The sequence below is a fragment of the Dama dama genome, chromosome 19 (genome assembly GCF_033118175.1).
Source record: "Dama dama isolate Ldn47 chromosome 19, ASM3311817v1, whole genome shotgun sequence".
Taxonomy (NCBI): domain Eukaryota; kingdom Metazoa; phylum Chordata; class Mammalia; order Artiodactyla; family Cervidae; genus Dama; species Dama dama.
Window position 1 is genome coordinate 65,237,431 of NC_083699.1, and position 17,950 is coordinate 65,255,380.

At 48.6% G+C, this 17,950-nt stretch overlaps 1 protein-coding gene across 2 annotated transcripts in view; it reads left to right on the forward strand.

Moving 5' to 3' along the window:
* Positions 1 to 17,950, forward strand: part of RFTN1 (raftlin, lipid raft linker 1) — a 216,108-nt gene that overhangs the window by 164,530 nt on the left and 33,628 nt on the right. For both annotated transcript variants that reach the window (XM_061167257.1, XM_061167256.1), the window contains exon 7: positions 6,831 to 6,946. In XM_061167257.1, the coding sequence (XP_061023240.1) occupies positions 6,831 to 6,946 (116 nt within the window). The remainder of the gene's footprint in view (positions 1 to 6,830; positions 6,947 to 17,950) is intronic.

The following is a 17,950-nucleotide window of genomic DNA, read 5'->3' on the forward strand; positions in this document are numbered from 1 at the left end:
TGGGATAGGGAGACCCACTCAGAACTTGTGTCCCACCAAGGGCTCCCAGGCCTGTGGAGTCCCTGCCGCCATCAGTGGGGGCGGGCCCCCATGACGGGGAGGGGCTGCTCTCGCTGGGGGAGGGACCACCACCGATGTCCTTGCCCCACAGTCACCTCCCTTTGTCCCCCTGGCCCTGGGCTTGCTCTGCATCCCTCTTGCCCTCCCCTCCTTTGCCCATCTTGCACTCCCCTTGGCCTTGCCTGTGGCCATATCCCAGCCCTCCCCTTTCTCCTCTCTGACCCTCTGACCCTCACTCTGTCCTCAGCTTCCTCTCCCCACCCTCACCCTCACCTGGACTTCTGCCTCTGGCAGCAGCATATCTGTGTAGCCTATATGTACTTATCTTCCATCATTTCTGAAATGTCCTTTGCAGCACGTTGTCCAAACCAGATTCCAGTCCAGCCGCAAGCACCACATACGGTGACCACATCCTCAATTCTCTTTGACCTGAAAGGGTTGTTCTTCAGGACCCTGCCTGCTTCAGATTAACCTAGCCTCTTAGAGTGTCCTGCATTCTGGATTTGTCCAGCCAGTGCCTCATGGTTGTATCTTATTTCTCCTGCCTTTACCGCCTATAAACTGGAATGTAGTTCTAAGACCTTGGTAGATTAAGCACTTAGGACTAGGATACATTCCGGATGCTGTCGTGTTTGATGAGTTGTGTCACATCAGGTGACGTGTGGTACCTGGACGCCCCGCCTTCCCTGCCTCTTCAGAGAGTAGGTTTTCCTTAAGACTGATGCCCCAGCTTCATGTCATCCAAATAACATTTGGTATTTAGACCACATTTTTGATGCCTAGAATAAGCCAGATTGCCTTATATTTGCAAAATACATATGTAAAAAACATGTGCATATTCCAAGTAAAACATACATGGGGACACATATTGTAGGCAGACATATTTTTTTTACCTTTTTGTTTTGCATTGGAGTATAGCTGATGAACAGTGCTGTGATAGGTTCAGGCGAACAGCGAAGGGACTCAGCTATACATAAACAGGAGCCATTCTCCCCCAAACCCCTCTCCCGTCCAGGCTGGAGGCAGACATGTTTGCAAACCCTTGGGCAGGGCCTGCTTCCTATGCTTCTTAGCGTCCCATTGTCTATAATCTGTGCTCTGTATGCAGAAAGCAACCAATAAAGGTTTTCAGATGCTGCTTGGTGATTCTGGGTGCTGAGGAGAGCCGGTGTTGGGATGTGCCTCCCCAGGGTCCTGCGTACTGGGAGAGCAGGGGGGGTGAGGTTGCAGCGCGTTCACGGCCACTCCCTTGGCCGGCCACAGGCTCCAGGCATGTTGGCTCCATATTTGCAGGCGTGGCTTCTATTTCAGAAGAGCTGCTGAATAAAGCAAAGGGTTTCACTAAGGTTTCACTTAGGCTATGAATGCATTTTCTCCTCTATCCATGGCATGTCTTTAAGTAAACTTTTTCCTGCAGTATAACCCACATACAGACATCTACACAGATCCTGAGCTCAGTGGGTTTTCCCAAGATGAGTGCACCTGTGTGACCAGCCCCAGATCAACAAACAGAGCATCCCAACCCATCAGAGACTCTCTCACGGCCTCGTAGTCCCTCTCCCCAAGGGCGACGGCAGTGCTGGTTGGAAGCGTCGCTGATGGGCGGGAACTTTGTATGGGTGGAGCCTGCCCTTCTTGTGTTTGGCTTCTTTCCATCATTCTCTTTGTGAGATTCATCCCCATTTTTACACATAATTCGGATCATTTTTTCTCGCTGCTGTATGCTATCCCTTGTGTTGATAGTTACAGCTTTATCCATTTACAAGCATGTTCTTGGTCTTTCTTTGCCTGCTGCGGGAAAGGATGGCCTCTGCACGGATCTGGTCCCCAGCAGAAGTTGTCAGGCCATCTCACTGCAACTCCACTGGGATGCACCCAAATCACGAACGCAGGGAGCACAGCCTCGTGGTCAGAGCACGCCTGCTCCATGAGACCAGGCTCTGAGGCTGTCCATTGCCCACCACCGGCTGGACCACAGCCCTGGCACATCCTCGTGGTAGCAAAATAAAGTGTCTGTCAGCTCTTGAAAGAACAAAGGCTTTGGAATCAAACAAACTACTTTTGGGTCGAGATTGGCCCTTGTGTGCACTTGAACATGGACATATGACTTCAGTCCTGTAGCTTCCTTCCATGTTCTCACCACTTAGAGGGAAATATAAGCCTTGCAGAACTGGGGAGAAGATTCACTGAGAAGCCATGAATGCGCCTGGCAGAGGGCCTCCTAGTCGGCATGCACCAAATCAGGGCACTTGCTTCCCATCCAGTCATCTGGTCAGGTAAATGACACAACTTTGAGTTTGACCGTTACTGGCACTTAAGCGGGGGTCCACCTCCTCTGGCTTATTCACCGCTTCCAACAGGGACTGCAGGGAGGGAAGGCAGGCAGGTTGAGAGCAGCAGTGAGGGCTGGAGAAGGAGGAGAGGCAGATACCCTGTGGTGTGAATCAGGAGTGGCACGCACCATTGCCCAGACGGGTTGATTCCATTTGCAATGGGGTTGCGTATCCGTATAACCCAGGCAGGTAGGGCTGAACAGTTGGTATAGGCCACTCCTGGAACCAGGGTGGTGCCATGACTGCCATGCTGGTAGGGAGAAGGGATGCCAGGGGGCCAAGTACATCTGGGATGCCAGCGACGCCAGTATGGGTAATTCACACTGTCTTAGCGTATTATTGGGTTGGCTCTAAAATTCATTCAGGTTTTTCCATAAGATGTTACAGACAGAGCAAATGAACTTTTGGGCCAACCCAATAAAAGGAGAACAGTGACATCTTCTAGTAGACCATATATCGGCCAGTTGTCACGACGTGTGCATTTCAGGCTGACCTTGGCAGAGGACCAGCACCCAGGGTGGGCTGAAGGATCGCTTGCTTGACAGGGTCTTCATGTCCCAGAGGCTGCAGAGAGTGAGCAGTTTTCTCACAGCATTTACCTCTTGGGGGAACAGGGCGAGTCTCCTTTTCCCACACCCTTCTTGTATATCATAAGCTTGGAAAGTTAAGGCGGCCTTTTGCCCAAAGACCAGCATCAAATATTTATACAATGCCAGGGCAAACAGCTTCCTGTGCACAGTAGGGAAGCATCTTTACTTTAATAAAAAAAAATGCAGTGATAATGGAGTGTTTTCCATCGATGGAGGGTGAGTTAACCTTTTTGCAGGGGGAGCCTCGCTCTGAGAGGGACCTTTTAATCCCATCTCGGAGCTCACGACAGCGAGGCTGAGCTGAGAAGGTGATAGAGAGACAGGCGGTGGATAACGCCATCAAAACAAGGGGCTCTTTAAAAGCCCGGCTGTCTGCTCTCTGTGGTTCATTGACTTTTTTGCTGTTACAGATGACCAGATTTTGACAGCCACTCTGAACGTGCTGGGTAGTTAAGTGGGTGAATCAGTACTCTGGATTCAGAGCAGAGCAGTGGGCTGAGAGGCTGGAGGTGGCACTGAATGAGGAGGATAGTGAACAAGGACCCGATTGGTTCCTGCTTCCCTCCCCCAAGCCTGGACCACACAGCCCTCCTCCCTGTGGGTGGAGGAGGAGAGGCCAGGCAGGGGTTAGGAGAGCAAGTCCCCATCCCCCTGGGGACCTCAGCTGTGTCACGCTGGGCATTCTAGTACTCAGAGGGAGCTGGGCACATTTAAAGGACTTGCAGGCTTACTGGTGAGGAGATCTGTAGGTGGAGACTTTGAAAATTGGGTTTAATATATTTTGTAGAAGCCTTGTAGGCATGTGTGCTATGTTGATATAATACTGAAGGATCGGTGAGTATCTTCTGGTCCCAAGCATCCCCAGGTCAGGGCTTGGGAAAGCTTTATTTACAAGGGTTCCATAGGGTGTCCCTACAGTGGCAGGGTCTTCTGCTGGACCTGTGTTGCCCAAAACTTAAAAAGTGAGCTAGACTATTGCCCATGCTTGTCCTGGACCCCAAAAGACTAACAATATGGTTCAGCCAAAGAGTAGTTCTATTCTTCCTTGCTTACCTTAGTAAAAGGTGTCTTAGAAGGGCACTAGACATGGAAGGAACTTTTCAGCAGAGCAAATGAGAGAAATAAGGTTAGTGCTTTTGCTAAGGCTAGTTGATAACAGACTATCAGTTTAGGAAATAAAATTAAAAGCAGAGTGTGGTACTGATTAACCCACAGGGATCTTACTGGAAATGGAGTATTGTTTTGTCAGGTAGGAATAATATGAGGCTACTATGCTCCAGGAATTCCCCTGAGAGCCGTGGTTTGTTGAGTTGATCGGGCCCCTCTTTCACTCTGGAATAATCAGGAATATCCCCCAGGTATTCCTGGCCTCGAATGTCTTAAGTTTTGATCGAGCCTTGTAATGGTCAGTTATTGCCATGATAATGCTGTGTAACAAACCACTCCAAAGCTTCCATATTTGCACGTTGGCTGGAGCAGCTTCGTTGAGGCAGCTGGGCCCGCTCTCAGGTCTGAGGGTGAGCGGATCTAGGCTGTGCTCCACTGGGGCAGGCGAGCTGGGGCATGTCCTCTCAAAGTGGTGGCAGAGACGTGAGATCAAGTTCAGCCCTGCCCGTGTTTCACAAGCCCCTGCTTGCATCCCATCTGCTGACTGGCCAAGCAAGTCACCTGGGTCAGCCCCTGGTTGCTGGGCTCCTCCCCAGCCCTAGGTTGACTTGGTCTTGACTTCCTTCTCACGATTCTGCTGCTCATCTGGCCCTCGGTGGCCCCTCAGCCCCTCTGCAGTCCTATTCAGCTGTGTCTTCTCCCTTGAACTCTCAAAGCCCGTGTTCCCATGTGGCTTGCTTGCAGTTCATATCTCTACTCAAAGTGGAGGGTCCTACTCTTGAGCATTTCGGTCAGAAACAGCCACACTGTTACCTCCAACTCTACACGCCTCCTCCCCTAACCCACTTTATATTCTCATAGCATTTACCTCCTTGCACGCTATGTCATCGTCTCCCTGCCCCAGGGCGGGGGAAAGCTTCATGAGGGCAGGGTCTTCATTTATCACCCATAACCTCAAGGGCATGTGGCACGTAGTAGGTGCTCAGAATAGACTGAAGGAGGCAGGGTCTCTGGAGTGAAAGAGGATGGACTTTTGTCTTTCAGGCTTTTGAGACCTTGCTAAGTTGTTCTCTGGAAAGATTGTGCAGTTAAAATTCCCTTCAGTGCTGGAAGCTTTTTCTATACAATAAAGAGTGGTAAGCAGAGCCATCTATTTGTTCCTTATTTTGTTGTTGCAAATAAGATGCATGTTTCTCATCCTGATGGCTTTTTTGGTTTTGCTTGTGAGATCTGATGGAAGTCAGGCGCTGAAGGTCCCTGTGTGTGTCTGTCTGTCTGTCTGCTTGTGACTGCTGGACAGTGCAGGAAGTTCCTGAACTCCACTGTGACTGGGGCTTTCTGTATCTGCCCCCTTCCCTTCCGGATGAAGACAAGATCACATTCTTGTATGAACTGCCCTTTATACCGTTAAACATCTTTTATGTCTGTTGCTGTAACCAAACTCCATGCACTGCGGGGCTTGAGCAATAGACGTTTATTTTCTCATGGATCAGGAGCTGCACACCCATGGTCAGGGGGCTGGCAAGTTGTGTTTCTGGCGAGGTCTCCTTTCCTGACTTGCAGACAGCAAGCTCTGTGTCCTCCTATAGCCCATCCTCTCACAAGGCTGGGGGGCTGGGGGGCGCTCTGGAGTCTCTTCCTCATCTTCTGAGGACTCCAGTCCTGTTGGACTAGGGCCTACCCTTACAACATCACTGAACCTTAACTTCCTCCGGGAGAGATCTGTCTACAAATATAGTCACTTTAGAGGTCAGAGCGTCAACATCTGAGTTGGGAGTGGGGTTGGGGACGGAGTTCAGTCCAGGAGGATGTGACAGAGCAGATTTGTACAGTAATGACCGGCAGGAACGCTGTGTCCCTACTCCTCCCTCACAGATAAAAGGACAGGCCCCCGAAAGGGTCATTTTCCTTTTCCAGCACAGCATGGGCCCAACCACCTGCTTCTGAGTCCATTCCTCTATTCCACACAGCTCTTCATCTAAGTAGATCCAGGGCATTTAGGAGCCATTTACTAAATGCACCTCCTCGAAGTTCTTCTGCAGGGGCAAGGACCCTGGGTGTATTTTTCTTGACACTCTCATTGCCTGAGGCTGTTCTGAATCGTGTCGTACGCATGATGTAGGTTTGATGAATTGTACAGAGCTCAGAATCTTACCATTGATACACCCAAGGAAACGTTTTCCATGGGAAATCATTTGGAAGAAGTCCCCCTTTCCCCAAATTTCACCTCCTGACGAAAGCATCCTGTGTTCGGCATGCACGTCACACGGTTGTCAAGGAACCATCACCTGTGGATCTGGCCTGCAAGCCCAGAGCTGCTGGGTTACACCCAGCCCCCCTTCCAAACAATCTCTCTCCCCTCCATATAGTTTTCTCCTAAAAAATTGTCCCTGAACGACTGCGTTTTCCCCCCGAATCCATTCTCCCCAGTGCTTCCTGACGCTGGAGCGTGAAAAGGAAGGTAAACGCATGAAATCAAATGGTGATTGCTAACAATGAGATTTGGGCTCATAAAATCAAGGATATTATTCAAAACCGCGAGGTAAATGAGTCTCATTCATTCTGATGGGGCTAGACTCTACGACTGTGTGTGCCTTCTTTAATTAACATGCTGAAAAGATGTTCTGATTGGGATTATTAATGAATGCAGTGAACATTTTTGCTGCTTGTGAGGCTTCTGCCACAGACGGTTTACAGCAACCACCACCCCCCTCCCGCCCCGCTTTTTCTTTCTCCACAGATTCCTTGCACGACTTGACAGATGGAGTCTTCATCTTTGAAGCAGTTTCCACAGAAGACAGCAGAAACACACAGGGCTACGATGCTATTGTAGTAGAACAATGGACGGTTCTGGACGTAAGTGTGGGGTTTGGCCGCGATGCTTTTTTGTTTGGACTGTGGTGGTTTTATCCGCTTGCTCCTCTGAGCGAGGCTACCCCTGGACAGCAGGTGGACCTCTGGACACCCCTAGGACCCTTGTTGTTCTTGGGGGCCCTCCTGTGCCCCCCAAGGTGGGAGAGAGGCCCCCACTTTTCCCCTTCGGTAGAAAACACACATCGTGTGTGCCTGACCACTGGGTAGAACAGATTCTTCTTCACTCATCGGAAAGGTCCAAGTGACATAAGTGAGGTAGATGCGTGGTTTGTGGGCCCCGTGATAATGAGAGCGTCATCAGCATTGGAGCACGACCCTCTGGCCCCCCTCTGACAGGGGGCCACAGAAATTTATACACCAGAACAAGTGTACATGCGCCTGTGCTTTTAACCTTCACAGTGAGTCTATGGGTGAGTGCTGTGATGGCTTCCACTATACAGATGAGGAAACCGAGGCATCGGGCGGTTAAGTCCCTGGCCCATTAAGTGCTGCAGGATGGCTTTGGCATATTGACCCGAAAGGCCACCAGATCTGGGCTATGGGCAGAGGAATTCCCCAAGCTGTGTTCTGCTGGGATTTGGGAAGAACTGGTACATTTCTGAGGTTTGCTGCTGTGGATTTTAAAGCTGTGAAACGGTGAACTTTTTAGACCCGTCTCTTGTGCACCTAGCATCTGGGGTGATTGAAGCTAGTGGACTGCTGTCTGCATGCTCTCAAGTCACCTTGGGAGCACAGGGTCAGTGGGCTTGGGAGGGCCCCACCAGACAGGACCGCCTATGCCAGAGTAATATGGACGAGGAAGCGGCTCTCTGTGCAGAGTGAGGGCACGGGGATCTGCCACCCCTGTGCCAGCCGGCGGCCAGCCCCGGGCACCACTGCTCCCAGCCTTGAAGCCTGTGGCCGTTCTGAGCAGAGCTGCTGGGGGCAGCCTGCCTCTGAGCCAGGATGGGCAGTAACTGCTTGCAGGCGTGGCAGAACAGAGTCCACGGAAAAGCTGAGATGATCAGAAACGGGAATTCCAGCATTGCAGCAACCAGGCCAGTCAGGTTGGGGACCAGGAGTCCCGTGGACGTAGGTAGAGAGGGAGGTGAGGAGGAGGGTGGTGACCTGGTCTGCCGCCCAGCTCCACCAGGGACCCCCACCTGACCTGGGTCCCCGTGGGCCTCCATGCGCCTGACTGCAAACAGGGTGCCAAGGAAGTGAGACTCTTGAGACTGCAGAGTCCAGTGTGGGCAGTTCATGTCCCCCCACCCCTCCGTGGGGACCCTAGACTTCCTCAACTGTGAGACAGCAGTCCATTCACCCAGCCTGCCTCCGGAGGTGGGTTCAGGCTGTGGGACGGAGCAGGACCACCCAGACGGGCTCGAGCTGGCCACCTGCCCCCACAGGCTACAGCAATGGGACACGGGGGCTGTGTCAGCGAGTGAGGCGTGGCGACCCCAGAAACACGGGCGTGATTTTGCACGTGCGCGATTGGCGGCAGGGCGTCAAATCACTTGTTCTCTGCACATTAAAGTGGCTATTAAAGGCGGACTTTGCAGTTTCCTCAGGAAAGATGGCTAGATGGCAGTGATCCAGAACTGTCTACAAAAGCGGTTCTCAGAGTGTGGTCCTGGGGTCAGCAGCGGCAGAAGCCCTTGACGAGGTGTTAGAAATGCAGATGCTCGGGCCCCACCCTGGACCCAGCAAATCTGAAGCCCTGGGGGTGGGCCCAATTGTGTTTTGTTGGTGGTGTTTTTTTTTTTTTTTTTTTTTGCAGAGGATGGGGTGGGCTTCCCTGGTAGCTCAGTAGGTAAAGAATCCGCCTGCAAAAGCTTTTAAGTTTCATTAGGTCCCATTTGTTTAGTTTTGCTTTTATTTCCAATATTCTGGGAGGTGGGTCATAGAGGATCTTGCTGTGATTTATGTCAGAGAGTGTTTTGCCTATGTTCTCTTCTAGGAGTTTTATAGTTTCTGGTCTTACATTTAGATCTTTAATCCATTTTGAGTTTATTTTTGTGTATGGTGTTAGAAAGTGTTCTAGTTTCATTCTTTTACAAGTGGTTGACCAGTTTTCCCAGCACCACTTGTTAAAGAGGTTGTCTTTTTTCCATTGTATATCCTTGCCTCCTTTGTCAAAGATAAGGTGTCCATAGGTTCGTGGATTTATCTCTGGGCTTTCTATTCTGTTCCATTGATCTATATTTCTGTCTTTGTTAAAAAGAATTCATTTGAACCAGTCCTAATGAGATGGATGAAACTGGAGCCCCTTATACAGAGTGAAGTAAGCCAGAAAGATAAAGAACATTACAGCATACTAACACATATATATGGAATTTAGAAAGATGGTAACGATAACCCTATATGCAAAACAGAAAAAGAGACACAGAAATACAGAACAGACTTTTGAACTCTGTGGGAGAATGTGAGGGTGGGATATTTCAAAAGAACAGCATGTATACTATCTATGGTGAAACAGATCACCAGCCCAGGTGGGATGCATGAGACAAGTGCTCAGGCCTGGTGCACTGGGAAGACCCAGAGGAATCGGGTGGAGAGGGAGGTGGGAGGGGGGATCGGGATGGGGAATACGTGTAACTCTATGGCTGATTCATATCAATGTATGACAAAACCCACTGAAATGTTGTGAAGTAATTAGCCTCCAACTAATAAAAAAAAAAAATAAGATAATAAAAATAAATAAATTAAATAAATAAATAAATAAATAAAATGTTATATTCTAAAAAAAAAAAAAAGAATAATTGATCATAAAGTTATTGATTGAATTTGATAAACTTTAACATGTACTTATTTATAGTATAATAGTAGTAATATGGAATAAAATGCATGTAAAGAATTATGCATAATAAAAATAACAATTGAATTTATTTTGAAAAAAAAAAAAAGAATCCACCTGCAATGCAGGAGACTCCGGTTCGATTCCTGGGTCGGGAAGATCCACTGGAGAAGGGATAGGCTACCAGTATTCTTGGGCTTCCCTGGTGGCTCAGATGGTAAAGAATCTGCCTACAATGCAGGAGACCTGAGTTCAAGGTCTGGGAAGATCCCCTGGAGGAGAGCGTGGCAACCCACTCTAGTCTTCTTGCCTGGAGAATGCCATGGACAGAGGAGCCTGGCAGGCAACAGTCCATGGGGTCGCACAGAGTCGGGCACAAGTGAAGTGACTTAGCATGCATGCAGACCAGGTCTTAGCTGTGGGATGTGGGATCTAGTTCCCTGACCAGGGATTGAATGCAGTCCCCTGCTTTGGGAGCATGGAGTCTTAGCTACTGGGCCATCAGGGACGTCCCGCCATTAGAGTTTTAACAAGCCCTCAAAGTGATTCTGAAGCTCACTCAGTTCTAAAGAATCAATGTCTGAAAGAACGGTACAAATGCTCCTTTCTCCAGACGTCTGTGGTAATGTGGTATTTGATGCAACGGGTGATGGCAAAAGCACTCCAAGGATTCATCCTTCTTCAGCGTTTACAGTACTGCAATTTCAAAATGTGACCTTGATGTGTAACTGGAGGGAATGCCTACAGTCTGAAATATCTGCGGGAGGGGCATATGGTTATAAACTCAAGTAAGGACACGGTTGTCTTTTCTTCCCCCTTGTCAATTTTTAAAATTATTACTATTTTTTTTATTGAAGTATAGTTGATTTACAATGTCATGTTAGTTTCGGGTGTATAGCAAAGTGATTCAGTTTTATGTACATATATATTCTGTATACTTTATATATATTTTTCATATTCTTTTCCTTTATAGACATAGAGAATATATGTTCCTCACAGTTGGTCCTTGTTAGTCCCAAACCCCTCATTTATCCCTCTTGTCTCCCCTTTGGTAACCATGTCTGTTTTCTATGTCTGTGGGTCTATTTTTGTTTTGTATATAAATTTATTCCTAGCTTTTTAAAGGTTCCACATGTAAGTGATACCACATTTGTCTTTGGCTTACTTTAGTTAGTACGATGATCTCTACGTCCACCCGCATTGCTGCAAATGGCATTATTTCGTGTTTGTTATGGCTGGGTAATATTCCACTGTATGTACATGCCACATCTTCTTTATCCATTCATCTGTCAGTGGATGTTCACCTTTGTTTTCCAAGGCACCCAGGAGTTGCTTCTTGAATTGCGCCAAAGGGTAGACCAGTGTTTCTCAAAACTGAGCTTGTATCAGAATCCCCTAGAGAGCTTTTTAAGACAGACATCCAGACTCTCGCTCCGAGTTCCCCACTTCCGCCCGCTGTGAGAATCAGCCCCTGCTTGCAGGAGCCACGTGTGAGCAGGTGTTACGGCGCAGCCCAGCAGGGTCCAGTCCGGGTGGACTTGCCTCTGACCCAGCGGTCGGAAGAGCTCCATCAGACCCTCGCCGCAGCCCCCAGATGGCTCCTGCCCTGCACACGTGTGCGGGTACCGTCCAGACCCCTGACCAGGTCCTCCAGGCCCGGCCCCTTCCTCTCCTCCCCACCCTTTCGGCCTCTGGGGAGGACCCTTCCATTCAAGCCTGGGCAGGGCCCTCTTGGCTCATTGTTGGCCCTGCTTGTCTGGCAGCCGCTGTCCTGGGGAAGCTCCCAGGGCTCTAACCGCAAAAGACCTCTGAGCAGCTCTTTCTCGTCTCAGAGCTGGGACTGGCTTGTCCTTATCCGGCCCTTTACTCCTGGACACGCTGATTCCTCAAACTCTGGGTGCAGACACACCTTTCTAATTCTGCCACGTCTTCCTGGCCATCCTGTCTCTCTCCCTCTGCACATACACACACACACACACACACACACACACACACACACACGCACACACACGCATGCACGCACACTTTCATAAGAAAACCTACCTGGCTCTTCACAGCTCTGCAGACAGTGTGAGTGAGTGAGTGAAGTCGCTCAGTCGTGTCCGACTCTTTGAGACCCCCATGGACTGTAGCCCGCCAGGCTCCTCTGTCCATGGGATTTTCCAGGCAAGAATACTGGAGTGGGTTGCCATTTCCTTCTCCAGGAGATCTTCCCGACCCAGGGATTGAACCCAGGTCTCCCACATTGTAGGCAGACACTTTGCCGACTGAGCCACCAGGGAAACTCACTGTAGTAGGTTGCAAAGAGAATGTGGATTCTAGAATCTCTCCCAGGTAGGCATCCTGCTCTTTTACTTCCCGCCGTCTGAGTGTGAAAAGGAAACCACCCCCTGTCTGCTTTTCCATTTTTCACTTGTGCAAATGAAGACACCAGTAACCACCTCTCGAAGTCGATGAGAATGAAAAGAGATAATGGATTTAAAAGTGGTGAATGTCTGCAGTGAGTAAATGGGGCTTGCTTTCTTCATTCACCTGGGATCATCAGTTAGAAAGATCCTCCGCCTGTTGTGTTAACCTTGTCCTAAAATCCCAGAGGAGGCTGGACTAGGGAACGCGTGGAGTCAAAGGCCAATATAATGATTGCGTTTGTCTCCTATGGCCTAAGACTAAAGGCAGTTGTGAATGGGATGAAAGTCCATCCATAGGGCATTTATAACATGTGTTTTGTTTATGTTCTTTGAGCCTACTTAATTTACAGTCTAGAGTGTGAGCGGAGAGGGTAACTCTTCGAAAGGAAAGGGAGACGGTGCAGACAAAGAGGTGAGAGGCAGAGATGAGGGTGGTCTTCCCTGTATCCCGTCCCTCAGCCTGCCCGCCCCTCAGAGCCGCGAGACCCAGACCCGGCGCTCGGGAGCCGTGGCGCCTCCTCCAGGCATGGCCCTCTCTCCCGCAGTGTCTTCGCGCTTCTTGTGAAACTTGCCACCAGAACTAAACATAACACAGTAGGGAGAACACCTAGAGCTGACGCAGTTGCTATGGGAGCTGGGGGGTTAATTGAGAAAATCAACGCAAAGGAGCCAAAGAATATCACATTCAGAAGGAAGGATTGGGAGTTTGGGATTGCAGACGCAAACTAGTATATGTAGGATGGATACGCAGCAAGATCCTACGTATAGCACAGGGAATTATATTCAATATCCTGTGATAAACCACAAGGGAAAAGAATATGAAAAAGAATATATATATGTATCACTTTGCCAGACAGCAGAAATTAGCACAACATTGTAAATCAGCTCTACTTTAACGCAATTTAAAAAAAAAAAATCATATTCACATCTTATACAGTTGAGTATAAAATATGTAAGTACACATCCATGTGCCAGTCTTTTTGAGTTTTGGGTCTGCTGGTTAGAATTCTGCTTCATCCTTGTTTTATAAACCGAAGTGTGCTGTACCCCAGAGCCAGTGACACTGTCTTTAAAGTACAGCAAAGGGCTCTGACTGCAGAATCCTTCTGTTTCCATGATTTTTTCCTGGTCTTTTCCAGCTCCACCCCTGCCTTCCCACCTACCTGCCCCTCCCACCCCCCGACAGTGACGACAGCTGTTATTTTTTAAGCAACTGTCCTTTGTCAGATCTCTTCAAAGCGTTCTACCTGGTTTTCCTAGAAACAACTTCCCGTTGCACTTCCTATCTACTCTAAATAATTTAAATTAAGACATGGAGCTGTGGTAACGGGTCTGACTGACCTGAACGGGTGTGGGAACACAGAAGACTCACCTGGAAGTGCTCACCTGTGCAGCATCCCGGGATCTGAAGGGCCTCGTGGAGAGCAGCCTGCCTCCTGGGCTTCTCGTGCAGCTGGAGACGGGATGGGCTTCTGGGTCCCCCGTTCGGGTCAGGTCAGTTCAGTTCAGTTCAGTCGCTCAGTCATGTCCTACTCTTTGCAACCCCATGGACTGCAGCACGCCAGGCTTCCCTGTCCATCACCACCTCCCGGAGTTTACTCAGACTTATGTCCATTGAGTTGGTGATGCCATCCAGCCATCTCATCCTCTGTCATCCCCTTCTCCTCCTGCCCCCAATCCCTCCCAGCATCAGGGTCTTTTTCCAGTGAGTCAGCTCTTCACATCAGGTGGTCAAAGTATTGGAGTTTCAGCTTCACCATCAGTCCTTCCAATGAACACCCAGGATGGATCTCCTTTAGGATGGACTGGTTGGATCTCCTTGCAGTCCAAGGGACTCTCAAGAGTCTTCTCCAACACCACAGTTCAAAAGCATCAATTCTTTGGTGCTTAGCTTTCTTTATGGTCCAGCTCTCACATCCGTCCGTGACCACTGGAACTCCCCTATTAGAGCCTCTGAACCCCCATAGGTTTCATCCCAGGAGTTGCTGTCGTCAGGGGTCTCTCCCCCCTCTACCTGTAGATTCCATTTGCTGTTGAATTGCCTCCACAGCATCTCCTCCCTTTGGTTTCTGCCCTTTTTTCCAGCCTGCTGAGACATTTGTGATCAGGATCGTATCATCCTACATCTGGGGGATCTTCCCAGCTCTGGCTTCTCTGAGCCTTTCTTGTGTCAAGTTGCTCCCCGCTGCCTGGACTCAGGCAGACTGAATGGAGGCCTCAGCCCTTTGGCATGCTGCGGGAACCTCTTCAGGCCCTCAGGCGACCCCAGCCCCCTCTGCAGAGGTTTAAGACGGCCCTGTCATTCCACCCAGCAGTCCCCATCTTGTCCCTGAAGGACCCAGGAGAGGCTTGATACGAGGCATTTCTATAACTGGAACCACTCTGGGCTACCCTCCACCCCACCCTGTACGTCCCCCTGTTCTTCATGGACTTCTGCGGGCTCCTGGGGGCCCATCTCCTGATTCCATGGGCTCCCAACCATCCCTCTAACTGTCCGCACTGGGATTTGCCAGACAGTAACAGCAATGTCTGCAGTATCTAGAATTCACCACCTTCTGCTTCAACAAAGACGCCAATATTTGTCCTTTTAAAACCATCTGGCTTTTTTTTTTCACTGCCACAGTTTCTCCAAGATAATTATTTTGGTTCTGAGATCATAGCCTTTAGTGCCAACAACAGCAGATCTCGGCCTTGTTTCTGTGATACAGGAGATTTTCCCGTGGACGATGACTGCCGAGGAAGGACCAGGCCTGCCCTCCCAGGCGGCAGTTCCACTGCGTCCCACCCAGGGCAAACCGCAGCTCAGAGGAGTCTGCCGGTGGCTGGGTAAATGAGACGTCTAACCTCCTGGCTTTCCCTTTGATCAAGTTCCTCACTTCCACCTTTGACAGTGACATGCCAGTGTGCTCAGCACTGTTTCCTTAAAATGGAATTCTTCTTGGCTTGATGAATTGTAAATTCATCATTGAAAAAACTGAGGTTGCTTTGGAAGGCAGGTTGCCAACCTCTATGAAAAGTTTTCAACGCCCACCCCTACCCATGATTTGTGACATCCACACGTCACGTCCATCTCTTTTGGAAAAACACAGGCATTTGTTCACCAGAAGGCAGACCGATACCAGGACACAGTTTCAGGATCTTTAGTAGTAATGGGAAAAAGGAAGTAAGGTGCGTGTCCATCAGTAGGGGAATGGTTAAATAGCGGATGGTGCCTCCTTGCTGCGCGTGCAGTCATTCTGTACAGACTGACATGGAAGGAACTCCAGGACATGTTCGCTGGGGAGACAAGTTGCAGGTTAACTGTAATGGTTACTTTTATGTGACACCCTGGTCAGGCTGGGCTACCCAGTGGTTCGGTCAAACACCAGTGCAGATGTTGCAGTGGAGGTGTACGATTATTGTTCGGAGGAGTAGACTCTAAGTAGGTGATGAACCCTCCATACTGTGAGTAGACCTCATCCAGTCAGTTGAGGACCTCAGGAGCAGGCCTACCCTGCAGAGCCGGACTTGCCAGCCTCCCAGTTGCACAAGCCAGTTCCTCTAAATCAATCTCTCTCTCTCTGTCTCATCTGTCTGTCTGTCTGTCCTAAAGTCTGTCTGTGTTCTCTACCTGTTCTATTGGTTCTGTCTCTCAGGAGAACCCTGACCAATACAGAGATACCCTCACCAATGTGATACCTTTAACGGGGAAAAAAGCTTCACAAAATAATGTGATGCATATTCTGTGGGAGTATGCAGGTGCAGAGAAAGGCCTGGAAGGACCGCCATCAAGCTGGTGAGCGTGGTTACATATGACTTGGAATGGAAGGGCAGAAGGCGGCTTTACCCGTAATGGTTTAATTTTTATGTATAGAATTATTCATTCACTTGAGGAATCAAAAACTTGTTTTTAGAAGATAGCTAGTTCCATATCCCCGTAGCCTTTCTTCTCTGAGGCTTTGAGAGAGAGAGGGAAGTCACTCAGTCGTGTCTGACTCTTTGCAACCCCATGGACTGTAGCCCGCCAGGTTCCTCTGTCCATGGGATTTTCCAGGCAAGAATCCTGGAGTGGGTTGTCATTTCCTTCTCCAGGGGATCTTCCCAACCCAGAGATTGAACTTGGGTCTCCTGCATTGCAGGCAGACTCCTTACTGTCTCAGATACCAGGGAAGTGGCTAAGATGTATTTAGGTGTATTTATTGAACCACTTTATACACCTGAGGCTTTAGGTGTATTTATTTTCTCCTTGTGGAATAGAAAGTAAAATAGGAATTGAGTAATTCCACTTTCCATTGTCTTACATGTATTTTTTCTTGTACAGCTTCTTGTTTTGAACAGAATTTTTTTATTCAAGTAGATTTACAGGGTTTCAGGTATATAGCAAAGTGGTTCAATTATATATTATGTTCTTTTTCAGATTCTTTTCCATGGTAAGTCACTACAAGATACTGAATATAGTTCCCTGTGCTATGGAGTAGGACCTTGTTGCTTATCTGTTTTATATATAGTAATGTGCATCTGCTAATTCCAAACTCCTAACTTTTCCCTCTCTCCCTCTTCCCTATGGTAGTAGCCATAAGTTTGTTTTCTATGTCTGTGAATATATTTCTGTTTTGTAAATGGCTTCATTTGTACCATTTTTTTAGGTTCCACATATAAGTGATATCATATGATACTTGTCATTGTCTGACTTCACTTGATATAATAATTTTTATGTCCATTTATGTAACTGCAAACAGCATGATTTCATTCTTTTTATGGCTGAGTAGTATTCCATTGGGCTTCTGTGATGACTCAGTGGTAAAGAATACACCTGCCCGTGTGGGAGATGCGAGTTCAGTCCCTAGGTTGGGAAGATCTCCTGGGGAAGGATGTGCCAACCCACTCCAGTATCCTTGTCTGGGAAATCCCATGGACAGAGGAGCCTGGCGGATACAGTCCATGGGGTCGCAAAAGAGTCTGACACAGTTTAGTGACTAAACAGCGAGTATCCCGTTGTATGTATGTCCCACATCGTCTTTATCCATTCTTCTGTCTATGGACATTTAAGTTGCTTCCATGTCTTGCCCAGTGTAAATTGTGCTGCTATAAACATTGGGGTTGAACATAGTTTTGAAAGGTGTGTGCATGTGTATATATATATATTAGCTATGACAAACCTAGATAGCATATTAAAAAGCAGAGACATCGTTTTGCTAACAAAGGTCTGAATAGTCAAAACTGTGGTTTTTCCAGTAGTCATGTAAGAGATGGACCATAAAGAAAGCTGAGCACCAAAGAATTGATGCTTTTGAACTGTGGTGTTGGAGAAGACTCTTTGAGAGTCCTTTGGACAGCAAGGAGATCAAACCAGTCAAACCTAAAGGAAATCAACCCTGAATATCCTGCTATATTCAGGGTATGTGCCTGAATATGATGCTAAAGCTGAAGCTCCGATACTTGGGCCACCTGATGCAAAGAGCTAACTCATTGGAAAAGACCCTGATGCTGGGAAAGATTGACGGCAGGAGGAGAAGGGGATGACAGAGGACGAGATGGTTGGATGGCATCACCAACTCGATGGACATGAATTTGAGCAAACTCCGGGAGATAGTGAAGGACAGGGAAGCCTGGTGTACTACGGTCCACGGGGTTGCAAAGAGGCAAACACGACTTAGCAACTGAACAGTGTGTATATATGTAGGTAGTCAAATGTACCCGATCTCATTTAAGACTTGACCTTCTTCCTCCTGTGTTGGTGTTGCCTCACTCTGCCTCTCTGGGGGGCCAGGTACATCCCTTCCACCCTTGTGAATCACATCTCCACAGACTCACCATTTTCTT